Source organism: Scyliorhinus canicula, chromosome 9 (genome assembly GCF_902713615.1).
Source record: "Scyliorhinus canicula chromosome 9, sScyCan1.1, whole genome shotgun sequence".
NCBI lineage: Eukaryota > Metazoa > Chordata > Chondrichthyes > Carcharhiniformes > Scyliorhinidae > Scyliorhinus > Scyliorhinus canicula.
The window spans coordinates 41,851,306-41,874,349 of NC_052154.1; the positions used below are offsets into that span (position 1 = coordinate 41,851,306).

The following is a 23,044-nucleotide window of genomic DNA, read 5'->3' on the forward strand; positions in this document are numbered from 1 at the left end:
AAAACAGGTATCAAGTGCACACACCTGAAACAGCTGCAAGTAATTGATTGGAAGTCCATTTGAGGTGAGGACTGGTTGCACTCTGTAAAACCAGACCTTGGCACGAGCTAATACCAAAAAGAGAAGTTTTTAAAAATTTACTTACCTGAATGAGGAATTGCAACGGCATGAGCGTTCCTCCTTCACTTTCAGAGAATGCAGGTACCCCTGAGTTGGCTTTTCCACCCTGCCCTGCCTTCATACATCCTAACCCCAGACTTCACTTGCCTGAGAGCTGATGTGACACTAGCACTGGACTAATCTTGGTTTCCTCTTTTCTGATTGACTGTTTGCACTAGTCTGGTTTTGTAGAATATGAGAACAGAATCCCAAAATCAGAAGCACCATGGACTTCACCCTTCAGAAAATACTTCCTCTATTCCCCCCCCCCCCCCCCCCCCACCTTCCCACCCCCACACATCCAAGAATGAGCGCACCAAATTTCTTCTGCTAATTGTTTTCTGAGTGGATCTGGGGGTTTATTATTGTATGTGGTTACTGCACGTGCAATGCATATCTGAGGCATCTTTATATTTTTTTAAGTAACATTGAGACACTCAACTAAATGTGTTTTATAGATTGTACTGATTTCTGTTCTCTCAAGTACTTGTTCTTACCTTTGCAGTACAAGAACTGAACAGTATATAACACAGTGTATATGCTGTACAATAGCTGCCTTGCCTAGAACCTATTTGGGGGAAAACATAAAGATACAGGACTTGATTGGAATGCAATGATAAGATTTGTGGCATCTTGTTTATTAATAATCCTAATTTATTTGTGAATCTTTTCTGTTTTATTCGCTATTGTTGGATCCATGTTGCAAACTTAATTTCTCATTTATAGTTAGTGATTCCAAAATCAGTCTTTGTATTTTCTATGGGTGAGTAAAACAACTCTAAGTTTGCTGCCATATTGGGACTGTGTCAGTTTAGACAAACGTGCATCATGTTGGGTTATTGTGTGCAGGGACATCACAACTGCATTCAAATAGAAATAGTTGTTTTCAGTGTTGCTGCACATGATGAACAGAACAGCTATTGCCCTCGATATATTGGATTTGAAGCTTGCCACCATGGTAATGGATGTATTCTTGTGTAATAGATTCGGGTAAGCTTGCACCAATTACTACATAAATGGAAACTCGCTTGAGTGGTTGACTACTATCTTAATTAATACAGCACAAAAAAAAACCCTTTATGGTTTGATAACTGTAGCTAAACATCATAGAAACAAATCTAAAGGTAGAATGTGTCTTGGCAATGATCAAATACTAACATTCCCTTTTTTCCTACATTATGGACCAATTCCTGTTTAAAATATAGCTTCCCTTTTTATTTGATGCATGAAATTTTGTTTAACAGTTGTGTATTCTCCAGCCTCTCTATTAGCTGTATGCGATGTATCAGAAAGATTTCAGATTGTATAGATGAGGTGTCAGAATGCTGCAGCCACCGCTCCCAGATAACAACCAGCTAGACACTTGACTGTTAGGCCTGTTGGCAGGGATTTTGGTAGCGCAGTCCCATCTAATTTGTCAGGCGCTGTTGTAGCCTCACTCAGCAGGAAGCTGCCAGCATGGGTCCTAACACGTCACCTGTCTAGGTGAGCTGCCGGTGCCTGCATCTGAAGTGACAGGGTGCTTATGCATTTCCATCCTCTTTTACAAGCAATTGAATGTTTCAGCTACTTGGGAGTGACATTCTGCAACATCAGGTGATTTTACTGTCAAACTTTCACCTCTGACATTACAGGGGTGTTAACCAGTTGCTCTCCAATCAGGCTGGAGAGCTGTAAAGATGTGACTGTGGATTTCTGTACCCACGAACCACATATGGCAATAACAATCTATTAACAAATTAAAATCTCCAAAGTTAAAACGTCTGTATGGTGAAATTATGCAACTGATCACAGTCATTAAATAACTGCATCTGCGAAAGAAGCAATCAAAACCCCTTATTATAGTTAGCAGTTGTGAATGTTAAATGTCAAAGAGTTACCAATGCACTGCAGGGAAGCAACTACACTTAAAGATGCATAAAATATCTGCAGGATTTTTTTGTGGCTAAACAATCAGTGATGACTTACATTATCTAGCCTAGAAATAAATATATTTTTGAGAAGTACCTGGGGATTGGATTCAGATATTCCAGTGCAGAATTATGAAGTGGATTCAAGGGTCATGCTCAAGTCTCACTTGTGATCAAACCAGACTCTTAGTTTGGGTGAAGGGTAGACCAATTCCATGTAAGGTTCACTCTCAATTTCTGTACATTTCCATTCAGCAATGGAGTTAAATCAGGCTCTTAATTCTGGAAGTTCTAAGTCGTACATGCATGTGCCAGTTCTCTTGTCTGGAAGTTACTTTCAGAAACCGGGGATAGATTTTTCGACTTGGCACTCGGGTGTAAAATTGCTGTTATGAAGTGACCACTAGTATAGAAACCATCCTAATTTTTATTCCCACTGAAAGCATTGGAAATGAAAACTGAGGGCACAATTCTCCGGCCTCGTTACGCTCTGCTCAAGCGAGAGGGACCAAAAATTAGATCCGCATCGGATGGCAAACATTTTGCAATGCAACCAGTCCGATCCCATAGGCGAAATCGGGATCTCACCTTAGCGTTGCAAGAAGCCAATTATCACCACTTAAGCCCCATTTCCATACAATTAATTGAGCCACCCCATATCTAATGGCCTCCCGTCATTCAGCGACCTCCCCAGCAAGTGGTCACGCTAGTGCCTATTAGTACTCCTTTTGAAAAACGTGAACCAAGTGGAAGGGCTTCTGTTGTGAGCCGAGGAAGTGAGTAGCCATCTTTTCTCACAGGCAAAGAGACCGGGGGTGGAGGATTTGCCACCCCAATGCTCGGCAGAGTTGGGGGTGGGAATCTTTATTGTCACAAGTAGGCCTTCATTAACGCTGCATTGAAGTTACTGTGAAAAGACCCTAGTCGCCACATTCCAGCATCTGTTCGGGTACACCGAGGGAGAATTCAGAATGTCCAAATTAACTAACAGCACGTCTTTTGGGACTTGTGGGAGGAAACCGGAACACCCGGAGGAAACCGACACAGACACAGGGAGAACGTGCAGACTCCACACAGTTAGTGCCCAAGCGGGGAATCGAACCTGGGACCCTCTAGCTGTGAAGCAACAGTGCTAACCACAGTGCTACATGGGAAATGAGCCCGTGTGGGAGTCATTGCCTAGTATCCCAATCACATCTTGATGCTTGAACCCTGCGGGAGGCAACACCACACACGCAACATCCAAACACATCTGGCCCTCCTAGCTCTATCACTATATCTAGGTGTTTCCCCAGCATGCATATCCTAGATGGAGGCAGCCAACTGCCGACCTCGTCCCGTGGACCTCAATCCCCCAGGTGGTCCTCTGGGGCCAGAGGGCCCCGGTTCACTTGTCGGCAGCACATGCACTGTCATGCCGCCCGATCTTGTCTTCTGACTGCGAGACGGGGGGGGGGGGGATGCTGGTACCCACCGTTGCCACTCCATGGAACGGGTCCAGGTTGGCACAGCGCCACGTCCTCCTGGTTGGTGCCCATAGGGCACTGGGGCTCACCTTGGGATGGAGGGGCAGCTAGTTCGAGCCCTGGCTGCCCCTGCATCACGTGGTTCTGACAGCCCTGGCGATTCCCCGATGTCTGAACCACACCCTCAGCAATGCTCCTCAGTGACTAGGATGTGCTCCGCAGTGCCTCAGCCATGCCCATCTGTGACGGGGACAAGCTCTCCAGCACCTCGGCCATGCCCATCTGAGAGCGGGATATGTTCTGCAGAACCTCATCAAGATCAGCCTGGCACTGGGTGACATCCCCCAGTGAGGTGGTCCTTCTGCCAAGGCCCTCAGCCATGGCCGTCACCGACTGCGCACCGCCTTAGACACCTTCACCAGGCTTTCCACTGTGGTCGCCACCCTAGCAGTGTTGGCCTCGGTGCGACTCATTGCCAGTGTCATCTGCTGTGCCTGTAGCCTCTGGGACTTCTCCAAGTGGCTATGGATCTGCTGGAATGACACTGACATCTCCCTCTGAATGTCCCGGCCGCTTCCTATCGTTTTCATCAGCTCCAGGTAACCCACTTCCAGAGGCTCAGCATCAGGCTGGTACCTCGCTGGGTCCTAGTATCCAGCAGCCATCTGACTGCTGTCTCACCTGGGGGTGCCAGCCTCCACCAGATGTGCAGCATCAGCGGTGTGGTGCTCACCAGATTGTGCCCAGACGCCTGCCCACTAGGATTTCCCACAGAGGTGTGTGTATCTGCGCTGGTGGAGGGAGGAGATGATAGATGTGCCGCGATCATGATTGCAACCTTGGAGCTCTCCTCGAGGTATTCTCCTCAAAGTCAGGAAAAGGGGCCGCTCGGGATGGGCCGGCTCCATCGGCTGGTGGATCTGCGGGAGAATGGACATGTAGACAGTGGGAGGGATGGGTAAGTCAGTAAGGCAATCAGTACTCGTATTTGACAGGTCCTCCGGGTGGATCCCAGTGGTTCCTCACCTCTGCGGCGTCTGCCAGTCTCCGTGTTGGTGACTGCCCTGTACTCAGCCACCCCAGTCACCTCCAGGACCCGCAGGCGAGGATTCTTATGTCCAGCATTCTACCACCGGTCTGGGCCCTCTCCCACCGATTGTGGGAGAGCTTTTCCTGAGGAGACTCAGAGAGGGCATCGTTAGCCACATGCACATTTCACTGTGGTGGGAGGGGGTGTGTGAAGGCGGGGTTGGGGTGTTGAGGGGGAGGGGTGGTGAGGGTGGGCTGGGGGCCGCCTGGGGAGTTTGGGAGGTGGATGCTCCCTTGGGGGCGGGCATTGATGTCTACTGACTCATATTGCCCGGTGTAGGTCATTGACCTTTTTTTGGCACTGAAGGACAGTCATTGCGGTCACACTGCCCGAGTTGACAGCTGTCACCACCTCATCCCAGGCAGCACTGGCAGCCTTGTGGCTCACCGTCCGGGACCCCGGGGAGAACAGGACATTCCTCTTGGCCTCCACTGCGTCCAGGAGCCTCCCTAGGTCAGCATCCCTGAATCTTTTGGGTCAGTTATCGTGCTGTTAGTGGCGTGTACACCGTTTGCATTAAATAACATCCCATGAATGCTCATTTAAATAGCTGCTCGCCAGAATTTTGTCACGTGTTCCAATCTTTTGTCATACCATTAAGAAATTACGTCAGCCGCAAACCCGTTTGAAAAGGAATAGCATACTCAATTTGGACTTTCGTTCACTCGTGACTTTGAGCTGAGTGCAACATACATGACCTATCTGCCATAGGTGTGCTGGCCTTCTTGCGATGAAAGCCAAATTGCTGGAGTTGTAGGATTGGTCTCCTCCTGCTCTTTGCTGATATTGTCTAGACAGACACCACTGTGCTGCAGCACCTATGCAGGCCACCACTTTCAGACACAGGTAGTACTGTGGCCGGAGTTGGAGAGTGCAGGGATCTGCTGCTCCTGTTGGCTAACACTGTTATCTACAAGGGCACTGTTGGGATGCGGTACTCGGACAGAACTCCACTTTCACAAACAAGCATTTCAACTATGGGTGGGATGTGAGGGGAGGGTGGGGATGACAAACATGGGGGAAATCGGGGAAGGATGGTTGTGCAAGTGCTGTGAGGGTGGGGAAGTGATACAATGAGGAACAATGGAACACAGAGAGTGGACTGAGTGTTGGCAAGCTGAAGTCCAACAAGTGTAAATTACATAAGGAGAAACAAGGGGATAACACACTTTTGACTGGAGGGGGGGGGGGGGGGGAGGTTTGTTAGGTGGCATTGAGGGAATGGGTCGCACAGAGACTCAGATGGTCTGGGGAGGGGAAGTTTTGGGAGGGGACACTAGTCCTTAGTCTTTACGGCAATGAGGAACTCTGTAAATGTCCAGGTCCTTGGTTTGAGGCTTGTAGTCAGGAGAAAATATGGACGCTCCTGAGGTGATGTGGAAAGGAATCATAGATTATAGGTACACCAGGGGCGATGTGGACATCATAGTCCAAAGTCAGTGGGCAGCACGGTAACACAATGATTCACACTGTTGTTTCACAGCGCCAAGGTCCCAGGTTCAATTCCCGCTTGGGTCACTGTCTGTGCAGTCTTCATATTCTTCCCGTATCTGCGTGGGTTTCCTCCAGGAGCTCCGGTTTCCTCCTACATGTCCCAAAAGACATGCTTGTTAGGTGAATTGGACATTCTAAATTCGCTCTCTGTGTACCCGAATAGGCACCGCGACTAGGGCATTTTCACAATCACTTCACTGTAGTGTTGATGAAAGCTTCCTTGTGACAATAATAAAGATTAAAAGATTGAAAAGATAGGGGGTATTCCAGGGTGCTTGGACATTCAGCAAGAGGAATCATTGGGAGCATGGTGTACTTCAACTTCAGAGAGGGACAAAGGCTCAGTCTCCAGAGTAAGTAAGCATAGCTTGATGTGCTGGCCTATCTAACAGTCGCTGTCCCTGGGCTTCGCTGTCTCTGTATTGGGCACAGTTAGAAGCCTAACAACACCAGGTGAATCATTCACCTGAGGAAGGAGCAGTGCTCCAAAAGCTCGTGTTTAAAACAAACCTGTTGGACTTTAACCTGGTGTTGTAAGACTTCTTACTGTGCTCACCCCAGTCCAATGCCGGCATCTCCACATCGTGGCTACCATCTGTATTGGGCTGCAGAGGGAATGGTGATGGTAACTGGCAGCATCTGCAGCCTGTTTATGGAGAGGAGAGGGGGCGAAGAGAGCATTATGTGAAGCTCTCTGGGGATTCACTTCGGTAGGTCAAGGTGATCGTGCACACAGCTTTGAGATGGAACAGGTGGAGGACCACATAGGGCATGGGCATGTCACAGGTGATGGGCTCAGGGTAGGTGGGGACAATAGAAATGGCCACCACACTAACTACGGAATCCAGTATTATTGAGGGAGGCTGGAGAGCAATAGGAGGGAACATTGGATTCTGTGTGGAAATAAAAGTGAAGAATCGCCGTTTAGCTGCACCACAGTAAAGGCGTTGGCTCAATCTGATCGGGAGTGGTCTGAGGCCACGGAGGAGGACCACACTTTTGGCTAAGGGGTCCTTTGTGGGAGTGTCCTTAAACTTGCTGGTGCCTCAACAGTGAAACAGGAGTCCGCTTCATTAGAATGGAGGAAGATCCCTTTGGGAATACAGCTACTGAAAGAAAATACCTTCATTCGTACTTTTAAAGAGATACTCAGAACTCAGTGGCTTCACATCATAGCCACTGCATTGCAAGAGTTGCACCGAGGAATGTAGATTTTGTGAATTCAAGCAATAGTGAAGGAAGCACAGCTACATAATGTATGCCATTCCATCAATGAAGACCAGTCAAATGTTCACCACAATTAACATTTATAACAGACCAAAGGGCATCTGCTCATTGATCATGCCTAATTGACTGGTGATTAGTATGCCACATCAGCGAATGGAACACAGGGCTAGTTTTGGTTATTCATCTCATTTACACCTTACCATCCCACGCAAGGCACCAGATGCCACTTTTCTGGAATGCCATCTTGGTCACCTCAATGTGTGGGCTAGCACCTTGGAGACACAGCTGCATCAGCCATCACACAAGGAAGACAGGAAAACCGTGGACCCCTACATTTCCCATAGGTTTCTATTCTGAGCTTCAGTTTCTGGACCCTTTAATCATTCTTACATAGAATTTGCAGTGCAGAAGGAGGCCAGTTAGCCCATTGAGTCTGCTCTGGCCCTTGGAAAGAGCACCCCACTTAATTCCCACACGTCCACCCTGTCCCCGTAACCCCACCTAAACATTTTGGACACTCAGGGCAATTTAGAATGGCCAATCCACCTCTAACCTGCACATCTTTGGACTGTGGGAGGAAACCAGAGCACCCGGAGGAAACCCACACAGGCACTGGGAGAACATGCAGACTCCGCAAAGACAGTGAACCGAGCTGGGAATCGAACTTGGGCCGCTGCCGCTGTGAAGCAACTGTGCTAACGACTGTGCTACCGTGCTGCCTTTCTTGTCTTCAATGCTTCATTTTGGAGGGAAGGCAAAGAACAAATGGACCCAGGGCTCAATGCTGCCTTTGCCAGAGTCCTAATGCATTGGAAGAGGTGAAGGAGGGAGAGACGATGCTGAGCACTGCTCCAGCAGGAGGCCCTGCCTGAGGGACATGGTCAAGAGGACCCACAGCATGATCAGGAGGAAAGACCCAGACAACAGAGTTTACATGCCAGACATAGAATTTATTGTACAAGAATCTGCTATTTAGAAATAAGTGAGAGGCAGTGCTGGGCATGTCTGTGTTTGGCCTGAGATCTGGTACATCAGGTATGCCACATTCTTTGGGGAAACATAATGTCATGTGGATGTCACAGGCTTTCCCTGCCAGTGGCTTGACGTTGATGGCTGGCTCCACTCAATTTCATTGCCTTTGTGTCTTTCCAGCAATTAACAGGGGACTGGTGCAGCATCTCTCAGTCCGCAACATATCGATTCATAAAGGAGGTGACCTATGCTCTTTACTGGAGGGCCCATCATTATATCAGGTATGCTCTGGATGAGGGTAGCCAGGCTGCAAGATTCACTGGCTTCACTGCCATCTCAGGTTTCCCACGAGTGCAAGGTGCAGTAGACTGCACCCATGTGGCTATTCCAGCTCCTTGGCAGCAGCTCCTAATATTTATAAACCGCAAGGGCTACCATTCCATCAATTACAATTGTGTGATCATCACAAGCACATCCTGCATCTAATGATGCGAACACTGCTGCGTCTGAGATCAGGTCCTGACACCCGTGTGACACCCTCAGACTTGTTCTGAGGAGAGGTATAACTCGATTCACAGCTCCATGCACTCCCTTATAGAGCAGACCAGAGGGCTTCTGAAGATGCACTTCAGATACTTGGACCGCTTAAGTGGCTCACTGCAATACGTTCCCAAATAGGCTTTCCACATCATCACAATGTGTTGAGCTCTTCACAATCTGGCTCGGCAGAGAAGCGCCCTTGACAGAGGGTGAACTGGAGGGGGATGAGAGCTCATTGGAGGATGAAGATGAGAAGGACCGGAAACTTCAGGAGGCTGCTGAGGTTGGTATGAGTGCATTGACACAATGGAGGAAGGAAGACGTGATCTTGATACTTTAACTGCTGACAGGTTCCCGGAAGTGTAAAGTTAACTGAGGCCATATGGTCACATCTTTCCAAGCCCCCAATGCTGTTCCCTTTCATCTTCGGGATGTCCAACCACTCAGAGCGAGTCCTGCATTCACACTTGGGCATTCTGGACTCGTGAATTGCCGGGCCATGATCTATGCTTCTGCAGTGCCCTGTGAATGTGCTCACTCTGGGAACTGAGAGTCAGCTGAGGAACAAGAGCGATGCGAGAGAAGAACTTGAAGCTTTGTCGCCATCTAATGATGCAAACGCTGCTGCGTCCGAGATTAGGTCCTGCTTCGGAATCTCCTTCTCCTCTGCATATGCCACTACCACTGAGGAGATACAAATGCCACTAGCCTATCAATGCTGCTGAGCTGCCCTCACTCAGTGGTGCTCCTTGAGGAAGAAGGAATAGAAACGCTTACATCACATACTTCAAATAAAGATTTAAACACACTTCCTTGACATCACACAGGGCGCGGAGACTAGTTCAACTGAATTAGACATCACATGAATGCTAATCTCATGGTGGCACACTATCACTGACATAAGAGATTTAGCCATGTGCAAAATCACAATGCCTTCAGTTGACCAAAGCATTTGCATAAATATCAAATTTATTCACAAAAGTGCAATTTATTTACAGTAATAGCACACCTGTGAACAAAAAGCGACAGAAAAATGTATTAACCCCAACCTAACCACTACATCTGAGTGTAGCTCCAATAGCCACAGCAGAGGTGGAGATAGCCTGCTGAGTGCAACATCTTGGCATCTAGGATGACCGTGGCGGTTGTGCTCTGGTACCCGAACCCTGGAGGGCCCCTGCTTGATGGTGTATCCTGCTCAGGGGCAGAAGCTGGAGTGGAGGCAGATGTTCTGTGAGCAGCTGTATAGGCTTGGGAGTGTCCCGAGGAGACCCCCTAGGCTGTCCAGCTGATGCTCCTCCTCCCTGTGGGTGCTACAGGCCTGGCTCGTGTAGCAGATTGCGCACCTGGGGAGAGGTCAAGGTGCCTGGTCCCCATTTGGCCCACATGCTGATGGTGCCCACCAGAGTATGTGGCATAGTGCAAGGCTGAGTGCAAATTCGGCAGGACATGTTGGACCATGTCCCCTGGTGGCCTCGAGACACTTGCATGTCAGAGCCACGTCATCAGTCAGACATTTGCTTTAGTCTGCAGAGTGCCTATCGAATCTCCGCTTGATCTTCAGCCACCACCTGTCATTGCATGTCCAGCAGTAAGTTGGCAGTCGGCTGTTCTGTGGGCCTCGATCTGCCGGTGCCGAGAAAATAAAGAATGGAGTTTCAGTTGCTGAGCATAAGCTATATAAGACTGCATTTCACTCACTCTAATTGTCTGGATTTGATGAAGTGATGGAGCTGTATGAGGTTACTGGGAGAAGCCAATCTCTCCTTCCCGCAGGAGAAACCCTTATCCTTCTCAGCCAGCTTGGCTGCAGCCTCCTCCCCAGTGAGGGCAATGATTTTGACCATCCCTCTCCTGGTCTGTGATATTTCATGCCTGTTGTGTGCCAATCTAGCCTGTATGAAGATGAAAGAAAGTCATGCGATGAGAAGGGGTGGCACAAAGGTTGGATTAGATGCAGACCCCAATTTGTGATGAGCCCTCCCCAGAGGGACAGAGGATGGAGTATGAGCAACATGCCAGATGGGTAGAGGTGATGTGAAAGTCTCTGTGAGAGTATGAGTGTTGACATGTGCCCCCTGCTAATGGATGTTTGATATTTATGAAGAGAGTAGCCATTTGAGTACATGGTGCCATGATGAGAGTTTGATACTGGAGGGAGTTGAAGGATGACTTAATCTGGTAGAGCGGATGAGATCATTCATCCTTTTCCGGCACTGGATGCTGTTTCGGACATGGACCTGCTCAGGCTGGACATGTTGGTTTCCTTCCCAGGGTCTTAGTGTACGGGACATGCCTATGTGCCTACACTCCCTTGATCAAAGCCTCAAGTGCCGAGTGGGTGAAGCTGGGTGCTGCCTTCTTTTTGAGGCTGCATGCCTTATCCTTCTGGTTGCCAGGCATCTTTAATGGTCTTCTGAAGACCGGTGGGCTGGAGCGAATGACCTGTATCTGTTGAAATAGCAGATTAAGTATGGTGTACAGACTTTTAAGCCCACCATCTGACGGTGGGCTGACAAATTCGCTCCAAACCCTCCAGATGATTTGGCCCGATAGTCCCCTGTGCACAAATAATGATCTTCCAGTCACAGAATTAGAAGTGACTTCCCGCCGTTCTGGCCAGCTGGGTGGGTGCCACAAAAACCACCTGCCATTGCACTCCATCTCATATGGAAAATTCTACCGGAAAGTACTCGGCAGGCTAGGCAGCACCTCTGGACAGAGAAAGAGCTAACATTTTGAGTTGATGGTTCCGTGGATTTGTTTTCTGAATTTTGACCACATTCCTGAATGTCACAGTTAATCTTTCCTTTTAGAAGGAAAGTCGAAAGTCTCTGTTACTTGGGAGCAGGAGATAGATAACGTGTGAATGCTCTTAAGTGATAGGATAACCTTTGCTGAATATATATATATGTGAGAGAATAAGTGGGAACCAAGTTTGTGCTTTATGTCCATGATGTTTGTGAGATTCTCACTCATTGACAGCAGACCTTTATCATGCATTTTGGTCTGTCTTGGTCAATCGGATCACTTGCTGGCAAAATGCATGATGTCTTTACCAGTGACGGTCTTTACTGATTGAGTAAAATACATACTGAATTGGTAAATTGAGTCCCTTTTTGCATGAAATATCCTGTCTTTAGCACAAATACTCCATTTTTGTGAGCTGTCATTGGTATTTTCAGCGAATCTCATTTGATACCATTAGCCTCAATTGTATGATCGAAGATCATAGAATCCCTACAATGCAGAAGGAGGCCATTGATGTACTTTTTGGTTGGAGCAGAGGAGAAAAAGTTTGTCAGGGAGGATTTTCTATAGATGAGCATAACCTGCTTCCTGCATGTCGAAGAAACTGATGCCATATCAATCCAGTAACTTCATGATTATGGAATGGACAGGAAGGAATGGAAGTGACACTGCAATTGCATAGATATTCCATTAGACTGCGCTTTGGAGTGCAGCATTTGGCTCCGGGAACTGGACTTGGGGAAGAATGGATTGGTCTTGGAGGGTGTGCAGGGCAGAGTCGCCACCCGGATACTTAAAGGGTAAAGTTACACGGTCAGGTTGCACAGACGAAACTTGTAATCCCTCGAGTGTAGAAGAGTTTAAGAGGTGAACTAGCTGAGGTGTTCAAGATGTGATGAGGTGGATAGAGAGAAGTTAGGGAAGTGGAGTGAGAAATAAGGAGCCCACGCAGATAGCTTGAGTTAAGATATAGATCAGCAATGAGCTGATTGAATGGAGCGCAGGCTTGAGTTGAATGGCCATCTCCAGGCCCTGTGTCTCTTTGAAGCTCCTTTGAAGAAGCAAAAAAAAATGAATTAGGAACAGAGTACCTCTAGGAACAGTTTATAGCAAAAATGTGACTTCAGCTGCTGCTTGTAGCAGCCCATGTTGTAATGCATACGGTGGCATTCAAATTCAGTGAAGTTCCAATCTTAGCCAGCTATATTGCTTTCAGTAAGTTTGGAGGGAATACTTCATTTCCTGGAAGTCATATTTGTTAGATATTTAAAGGAGTAGGATGTCAAATTAAAGTGAAACGATAACAGGATGCTGCTCTTTTGTTCTTTAAAAAAAAAACTTTTAAAAATGGATTTCAGTGATTAAGAGAGTGGACTCCCATCCAGCCAGTACAACCCCCTTAACGTCTGTAAAGGTCAAAAGCAGTGGCAGACCCAACAGCAGGTCTCTGGCATTCCTTCTTTGTAGCATGTACCGTGTCTGATAGAGTGGATCAGGCTGTGGGTGAACAAGGGCAGACATCCTCTGTCCCCAATTCATGGATGAAGACAAAGGTGACAGAGCAGCTGCAACAGTGGCTTTTGAACATTTTATTGACATCTTATGTGTTGTAAGCTTTTTTTAATTTGAAAAACCATAACATCAGTTGCAAAGTTAGTCTTTTTGTTTTAGTGTCTTTTTGGGGTTGAGCTGGAGCCAAGATGATGTGCTTTAAGATGGGGTATTGGAACTTAGTCAGTTTCTTGTGACAGCCACAGTAACGTGATGCCTGAACTGGCCAGGTCCACTGTACTCAAGGCTGCGAATGGTGTTTGACCAGTCTGTTAAGTTCACCAATAGTGGCTTAAAATCTTGCACGTTTAACCCTAATAAGCAGGGGGACCCTTACTGGGCAAGTTGTGGGCGAGGCTGTACGTTCCATGTTGGGCAAACAGAAACCTCCACTTACATGTTTTTTTTCAGTTATTTGCCTTGGATACTCAACTGTAGAGACGGGTTTCTGAAAATCTCATCTGACCCTCAAAAATGTAATAACTAATTTGTCTTTTAACAGCATGGTCTTGAAGTACCCTGCTCCTCAAAAGACGTGTTAACCTTTCAATGAGAGATCACGCGTGCATATGTTTATGCACCATTGCAATTGGATTTTCAGCACTAGTTCTGGTACTGGGATTGAAATGATTTGGTGTCAGAGTTTGATGTTGTTATACTTTGTAAAAAGAGGTTTGCCTGGCAAATGATAGTGTCTTCTGAAAAATCATCCAATATCTTGCAGGAACAAAATATAATCTTTAGGAGGGCACCTATTGTGCACTAATACTTCCTAGTAATCAAGTGTCGATTATTGTTTGATAAACTTGCCGTGATTTCTTCGCAAGCATTAATTTTTCATTGTGCCTATTAACCTTTAGGGCACATTTGCTGTTAATGTTCATCAAGAAAGCGGATATAAAATTAGACAAAATCCCCATAAATAAATATAAGCCAGAAATATACTTGTATGGTATGAATATATTAAGGTAGTAATCTCATCTAGGATCTCAGATGATGATTGTACACTGCTGTTGCAGTTTGACATAATCTGAACTGGCTCAGGATTATTGTATGTAATTACTCCACATATTAATTTTTTTCACATATTTGCATGGAACATACATGATGAATATTAAGAGTTGACTAGATCAGTCACTTGGCAAAACTAAAGTAATATTTAAATGCGTGCAACTTGAATTTAGATCTTTCCTACAACAGAGTATTGTGTATCACAGAAACATACATAGAAAATAGAAGGAGGAGGCTATTTGGCCCTTCGATCCTGTTCCACCACTCATTAAGATCATGGCTGATCCTTGATTTTAATACCCTGATCCCATCTCCTCCCCCACCCCACCCCTCATATCCCTTGATCCCTTTAGCCCAAGTGCTATATGTGTAGAAACATAATCAGAATTAGATTTGATTTTTACAAATCTGAACAGCTTTAAATTCCCCTGCCAACATGTTAATGATCTGGTAGTATTTTACATTTCATGTATGTTGCATTTGAACTTCATTATTGGATAGACACTAACTTATGTTATCTTAGTAGTAGAAACATTTGTTATATTCAGTGAAATTATAAACCCAAGAAATGAGCCTGGACACTATTCCTATACGACAACAGTGATTGCAATTTAAATGTACTTATTTGTCTGTAATGTGCTTTTGGACATCCTAAGATTATGAATAGTACAATATAAACGCAAGTTTTCTTTTGGAAGGGAAATCTAAAAGTCAATGGCTTTGCTGTAACGAGGTAAATGAAAGGAATGAAGAGTGGAGTCTGGTGGGTACATTGCAAAGCATGATAAGAGATTAATAAACTCATCACTTCAGGGCGATCATTAATGAGTTTGAGTGCAAACGGAACCTTTCAGATCTAGTTCAGTTAGAAAAGGGATTTAAATAATATGGAAAGTATTTGGCAAAGACTACACAATGCTTATTATCTTATTCACATTTGGGACCCAAGGTGCCGAATGCGTTTATACCAACCTATGTTTCAAGCACAATACTCAGGCCTGCTCTATGGCAGTATAATTGGAGCTCAGGCAACATGAGAATGCATCTCAAAATGTCTGCTTAGGTTCCATGGTATTTGGATCAACCCAGCTGTAAACTGTGTGCAACTAGAAATGGACTCCGTCAATTTCCTTAAACGAAATTATAACTTCAATTCAATTTAATTGTTCCAAAAAAAAATTGGAGAATGAATCCTTTTACTCCAGGTGACATCCTCCATCTTCTATGCATACCACACTAATAGCAGCAACTGTAAACACGTCATCCATGGAAATAATGTGAGTGTTGAAATTACTTGTATGTAATGTGCATAAATGAAATTTAAATTCTGAACACTGCTGTACTGTATATGTGCGTGTGCATACATTTTTTGCAGAGGGCTGCTGTGTACCGTTTTATGCTCCAGGTATGTATGTGGAGCTACAGGTAGATATTTGATTCATTGGTGCTCCTCATTTCCTAATTTTACAGTCATGTCAACTCTTCATTGGATTGGGTGAACAAGGAAAAGTATAGCCCATCATATTTGCAGGTTAGTTGTGGTGAACAGAGACTCTTTTTAACCTAACATTTATGACTCTTGAAGTCCAAAATCATTTTGGTTGAATATAAAGGCATGTTAAAAAATACTGCTTTTCTCTATGTCTCTTTAGAGAGACCATACCAAAAGGAAAATGCTATTCACCTGAAAAACCTAGAGCAGTGCGCGAAGGAACATCGGAGCTGGAGTAGGCTATGTAGCTCAGCAATCCAGCCCATTTATCCTGCCCATTTTATGTGGGAAAAAGTGCTTCCTGATTACACTCCCAAGTTGTCGAGATTGAATTTTAAGATACCACCCTCCTCCTCTTTTCTTTTTGGGAATCTCCCAATAGGAGAAATAGTTCCCCCGGGAAAGGTAGTTCAGCAGCAATATGATCGTTTAAAAAATACGCATCTACAAGGTCAATGAAAACTGTCCTCATTCCCTAGATGATCCAATAGGTGAAGATTCAAATTGCAGTTCTTTGCCGGTTCTGCTTTATATGATTTCAGTTGATGTAGCAGTTCTAAGCTGCCCTTAGAACCCCTTGGCCAAGAATGGAAGATTCAGTCAGGGTTTGTGCCTCTTTTCAGTGATTTTGCTAGGATTACACTTGCTTAGATATGTGGTGAAAACAGCAGCAGACCTCGGCTATTTGACTAAAGAGGACAGTTTAGCTATCAGCTAGATAAGCCGACATATCAAAACAGTCAATTGAGGAGAACTGGCACCTATAATGGACCACATGTCAGCAAAGCCGGTGCTTCCGGGAGATGAAGAGAGCAAATTGGGGAATGAAGAGAGGAAGCACAATGCCCTTTTCCATCATAACAGCAAACATTTGCTTTGATGAGAAAGTTTAATAAAGACAAATGAAAGTGATAAAATATTTTGATAATTGTGATTCTAAATAAAGGATTTGCTTGTAAACAGTGCGATATTAAAACTGCTTCAATGCAGTGTATTTTTGACTATGTACTTTGTCGACCTTGCAGCATTCACCAGTCCCCGAAACTTAATTTGTTTTGTAAATCACCAAGATATTTTTGAAGTATTAAATGTGAGTTCAGGTATATCGTTACTGCCATTATGTAAGTTGGGTATTAGCAATATGATTTTGTACCATTGGAAAACAATAGGACCCATTGGAAAACAATAGGAATGCAACACCACATGGAACTACTGCGCGCAACAATATATCGTCTTCGCCAGCTTACTCTGCCATTGTTAGCGGTGAGAAACCTGTTGGGTACGTACAGTATGTTCCATGCACATTTGGTGCTCTCTCAGGCTCCATTGTTTGCACTGGGCCATGTGCCACAGTGTATCGGAAGACAGAAATCATGGTAAACGTTTCATTGTTGCAAGATTCCGAGAACAAAAGCAAGGGACAATAATCCGATCCCTGCAGAATCTTATATGGAATAAAGGACAGATTTAAAATGAGGTGAATTTGCAGAGCTGCACACCATTCTTTTGTTACAGTTATTCCCAGCTACTTTCCTGCGAGCAATAGCAAGGTATTCTGATTAAATTAGCTCTGAAATGACGGTGACACCTCCGACCAAGTGAAGCCAGAAATGCAATATGTTACTGTGTTAACAATGGGCTGATATTCTACCCACTACATAGGCTTGGTTTTCTTACTGGTGATCAGCCTGGTTCACATACTGGTAAAGTTTTGCATTATCACACCTAAATATTGCCATGTACTTATTCTTTCGTGGAGCTCACTTTTCTTTGCCCAAGAAGTACAATTCTATTAGCCATGAAGGACAAATCAGTAATTTCTAGCCTATTGATTTAGGAACTTAAGAAATAGGAGTAGGAGTGGCAAAAACATTGGCCCATCAAGCCTGCTCCGTCATTAAGTGCGATCATGGCTAATCCTAGTCTTCAATTCCAATTTCCTGCCTGCTCCCCATATCCCATAATTTCCTGAGAGACCAAACATCTGTCAACACCAACCTTAAATGCATTCATTTCGAAAGAGTCTCTTACTAATTTAAGAGCAAGGCAAGAACTCACTTGAACAAATTACTTTAAAAGACCATGTTTAACCCAACCACTAGGGATGGCAGGACACGGAAAGTACTACAACATATGAGAATACATTTTAATATTTAAAAAGTTAGAAATATTTGTGAGGGAAGATTTTGAAAAAGCAAATTTGCATTGATTAAATTGGAGGATGTCAACAGTCATGTTGAAATAATGAGCGTGATTTAACGGAAATGAAACAGAGTCCCGTGTCGAGTACCTCTGCCCACTGTTTGGCTTTCTTCCTGGTTATTAGCCTGGTTCACATACTGGTAAAGTTTTGCATTTTTGCACCTAAATATTGGCATCTGCTTAGTCTTTCGCGGAGTTCAGTTTTCTTTGCCCAGAAAATACAATTCTATTAGCCTTGAAGGACAAATCAGTAATTTCAAGCCTATTGATTTAAGAATGTAGGAAATAGAAGTAGGAGTGGCGAAAACATTAGCCCATCAAGCCTGCTCCGTCATTAAGGGTGTTTCCCGGCGCTGATAGCGCCGAGACCGACCTCGCTATTAAAAATTACGAAGGGAATAGATGGGATATATGTGGGCAGGTTGTTTCCACCAGCAGGTGAAAGCAGAACTAGGGTGCATAGCCTCAAAATTAGGGGGAACAGATTTAGGATTGAGTTGAGGAGGAACCTTAGTGAAGCAGTTGAGGCTACCGTGTTGAATGTTTTTAAGGCAAAGGTAGATAGATTTTTGAACAGTAAAGGAAAAAAATGTTATGGTGAGCGTGCAAGTAAGTGGAGCTGAGTCCACAAAAAGATCAGCCATGATCTTATTGAGTAGTGGAGCAAGTCCAAGGGGCCAGGTAGTCTTCTCCTGGTCCTAGTTCCTATGCTCTTACATCCTTGGAGGTGTGGGGCTGAGATTCCCGCAGACACGGGGAGAATGTGCAAACTCCAGTGACCCGGGGCAGGGATCAAACCCGCCTCTGGGATCGAATCCGGGTCCTCGGCGCCATGAGGCAGCAGTGCTAACCACTGCCCCACTGTGCCGCCCTCAAAACCTCCATCTATGTTGATGTGTGCTAATACTGCAACGCAAATAGTGTTACCTCCATTATTCACTTGGAAAACTGAGCCATTCGATTTTGCATGAAAACGTCTAATAATACAAGATAGTGTTTACCATGATAAACCATAAACAAATAAGGTGAGTTTCTTGAGCAATGCCCCAGAGGATAAAACAAAGAAGGCACAAAGTGCAGGATATACATACAGGTATTTTGAAATTGCGATAACGTTGAGCTTTCCCTGAGGTGAGAATGATAAGATTCAACCGCATGTTTAGAACTGCTGTCATATTACATCTGTGTGAGTGGATAAGGTGTTTTATACCTAATCATTTAAAATTAGGTGGAAGCCCACCTGAATGTCTTTAGAATCTTGTGACACCAGATTGAGCAGATGTGCATGCTTTGGACACTGATTTAATAACTAAGGTGTACAAAGAAGAAGGCACACATCAGCAAAATCAGTATCACAGGGGTGGAACCAAACACAACAATGTTAGCTTTGAATTTGATGAGTTTTGCTTGTTTGTTTATTTTCCTCAGTTTAAAAACTGGGGGGCCTAAATTCAACATTACACCAATTTTATGGGCTTAAAGCATCTGCAACAAGAACCCAGTTTAGCAGGTTGTTACCCGACCTATATGGCCATTCGGGCTAACAGTAAATTGATGTGAACCTGTTTTTTTAGATGACCCTGGTTCCATCTGGGTATGGTTCCTGGGTCATTTCCAACTCTGGTGAATTTGTTTACGCTCGCCACGGCTGAGTCCCTGGATGTCTACGTTGGATGATCTCAGCCACGTTAGCAGTAATTGGCATAATTTCTCATTTTGGTACCATAACTGGCCTCAATGTGCTGGGCTAAGAGAAGGGAAAACAAACTGGATTTTGACTCCTCATCGCTGCGCAGTAACCCTTGCTGGATTTGTGCAGACACAAGGTGAAAACGAGACTGAACTCACTGTACCATTTTATAATGGCCCTACTGATGAAAAATGACCACATTGTTAAGTATTAGTGGATCTTCTGTGCCCCAACAAGAATCCATACTTTCAAATGATAAGGGAAAACTGGGCTGAGGGAGGAAATCAAATATTGCTGCTGTTTATTTCTAATTTACATGTTAATTTGGCTATTAAACTAGATGATAAGTTTCTGTATTAAAGTAGTGACACCATTAAATAGATATTTAACCAAACCCATGAATTTGACTTCAGAAAAACGTTGAGGTGTAGTAGCCCCTTGTGCAATACAAATCATATTCTCCGCAAAATATACACCATTATCATAAGTGCTGTAAATGATGGAACTAGTTGCATTTAATAGTTTCAGCAGAAAGTTTGAGTGGATTCGATTTGTTTTTCCATTAAATTTGGATGGTTGGGACAACTTCTTTTATGTGATTGCTTTGATATGGCTTTGTGATTCATTAACTTTAAAATTCAAAACTGTTGCCATTTCTTCCTAAAATGTCATTGTGCCATGATATTTTCATGCACTTCCATATTTTACGAGGGTAATGTGTCTTGCTGCAGATTCTTGACCACCCCCACCATCCACCCCATGTACTGCGAATTGTCTCAAAGACTACTATTTTACATCCCTGTTTGCACAGCACTGGTTCCCCGTGGAAACAGCAGCAAGAGGAAACTTGAAAATTCAGTCTCAAGGCCTCAACTTCACAGGTAAACATAGCTAGAACTCCACGAGGTCCTCCAGAATTTGGTGGTTTGTAAGGTTTGTGTAAATGCTCTCAGCAGACAGGACTCGTTGGGGTCCTTATCCCATGGAATTCCCATCCGTGGCCTGTTAATTGCCTGAATAGCTCGTAATTCATCTGGACTTCCCCAAAGGAGACAAGGAGGTGTCTTTTGCCAACTCTCTGTGCTGATGTGGCTACACAAGCCTTCACACCCCTGGTAGTTTTTAAGACTGTAAGATTGCAGGCAGGAGACTCTGCTCCTTATAATATTGGAAAGGTTAAAAAATAAATTTAACAGATCCCTGAAGAATTATTTGGCAACACGGTACTTTTAAAATGTGGCTTTGCCTAGACTGGAGTTCCACTCTCACCAGGCCATCACCTTGGCCTGAAACCCTCACGTAGGTCCCATTTAACTTGCTGCTGTGCGTTGAATGACTGACAGTACCTTGCAGAAATCCAGTATATTTAAAACAGCAGAGACAGAAGTGAAAATCTGGAAGATTACATCACCCCGCTGTTCCTACTTCAGGCTTCTGGGATCAAATGAAATTACTAACTGCTCCCACCCTAGAGCAGACTTCCCTAATAATCAATTCACCCACCTGAATTACTCCACGGGTGTGCCTTAAGTCCGAAAGAAATCTGGTGCTGTACTCTTTAATGTCGGCATTGACACTGCCATATGAAACAGTTATGCAGATAGATATTTATTATCCAGTTATTATTGATTGAATGGGATACTATTTATTGGTCAAGCTAATTTTTTTTGTACTCCGTTAGAGACCAGAGAGACCAGTTGAATTGATAAGCCCTTGGTTGTGCAAATTTTGACTCTCATAACAGGGGGCAGCGCCATTCTGATTTTTCTTTTACAATGTACCTCCAACCCTAAGCTGTGCACTAAGGGCTTACATGTTCTCATTTGAACACTAGACATTGACTGTGTACTCCTGCAGAGAGGGGCTGGAGATTATAGTTTGTCAAACGTATCACCAATATTGCAAACGTTGTATCATTGCCAAGAATTGGAATCAGTAGGACTTAGTCAGAAAATAGCTTCAGGGGCTGGGGAAGCCTGCAGCTATAGAGGGGTCTTCAAAGATCTAAAAATTAATGCAAAAATTAAAATCATCTTAAGAAAACTGAAACTGCTCCCGGCAATAGCAGACTGCAGCATCGCAAAGTGCATTCTGATTTCTTTCAAATAATAAACACATTTATCTGGCAATGCACAAAGTATGGAAGATGAACCCCGGATGTGTTCTTGAAGGTAGCTTCAATAATCCAAATTTATTGATGGCTGGAGGGTCCATCCATTTTGAAACAAATAATCAGACTCGTAATCAGACGTTTAATATTTCTACAGATATAGAAGTAGCTTTTTTAAAGTGACAGGTTTGGCAATTTATACCATTAATTATTTTTAGCCAAATCAATAAATATTGCACAATACCACCTTATGCCATTTTTAAAAGCAGCTGTTGTTCAATTAACCAAGTTTTAGACAGGCAGTTAGTTACTAATTCAGAGCAAGAGTTGATGTCATTAAAAGCAATGTTCACCCTAAACAATCCATAAACCATCCTACTCGCCCAGGTTTCTGCTTGCCGGGCACCACTTGAATGATTCAGTGTTACTGGCAACAAAAAAGCTTACAACACATAGGAAATAGGGAGTCAGATGTGTTTAATGTAAATATGCTGTCAGATCCCTTTCAGTAAATGACATGAGCAGATGATTAACAGTGTTCTCGATAGTTTTTTGCATAATCTGCCAATTTAGTGGAACACTTCAACTATTCTCACAGAACATTAATTTTGTCATTTAAGATTTTGTAAATGTTCAACTATGAAGCTGTTATACGAATAAAACTATAGTTACTACTTAGAAGCAGTAAGAACCTATAAATCCCCAGATCGCTACATACTTGAATGCATTCTTGCTGGGCAAGAAGAGTAGTTTTAGGGAGATAATATGCATTTTTTTTTTACTCTGCGCAGGCTACATATATCATACTTATTAAATGGAACGGCAGACATTGCCCATCATTATTTCAATGAAGTTTTTTTTTAAAAAATCAGAGTAACATCTTAATTTACATTTTCAGGACTTGCATAAAATATCCGGGTCAGAGCAGGTGGGTAAAGATTCTGGAATTTATACAGTCTTGATTATTTTGTATTACGAGCTTTTTTTTTAACCAAAAATCTAAACAAAGCAACTTAAAAGACATAAAAAGGGGAATCAAACTCATGTCTCTTGGGTGTTCTAAGATCTATGAGATTGTAAAAATTCTGTAGGATTTATGATTCATTTTATAGGTTTTTTAGAATTTATTAAAAAAAAAGCTATGCTAAGAGCTTCATGGAGCCTGTAGAAATTATCTGAATAATATTCTATGGAATATTCTGTACCAGCTGACAAAGAGGGCTAATCTCCACTGGATTTGTGGGAAGTATCATTTTCTGTACTTCTCCATGTGGGCATCTATGTGTTGATTTTTACAGGCTTGTGATTGCATGAAGTGCTGTTAAAAGATGCCTTTACTGTACAAACACTTAAACCTAACAATAGGATGCTGACATTCT

The 23,044-nt window shown here is 44.0% G+C and overlaps 1 protein-coding gene across 5 annotated transcripts in view; it reads left to right on the plus strand.

The window, feature by feature from the left end:
- tshz3b (teashirt zinc finger homeobox 3b) overlaps positions 1 to 23,044 on the plus strand; it is a 75,889-nt gene that overhangs the window by 19,812 nt on the left and 33,033 nt on the right. For 2 of the 5 annotated variants that reach the window (XR_005461795.1, XM_038806589.1), the window contains exon 1: positions 20,289 to 20,436. The exons of 2 other annotated variants lie outside the window; for them this stretch is intronic. Coding sequence is in view for 1 of the 3 variants with exons in the window: in XM_038806589.1 (XP_038662517.1) it covers positions 20,315 to 20,436 (122 nt within the window). In the remaining 2 variants the exon portion in view is untranslated. Of the gene's footprint in view, positions 1 to 20,288; positions 20,437 to 23,044 lie in introns of those variants that run through there. One more of the 5 variants, XM_038806595.1, reaches the window with a different exon arrangement.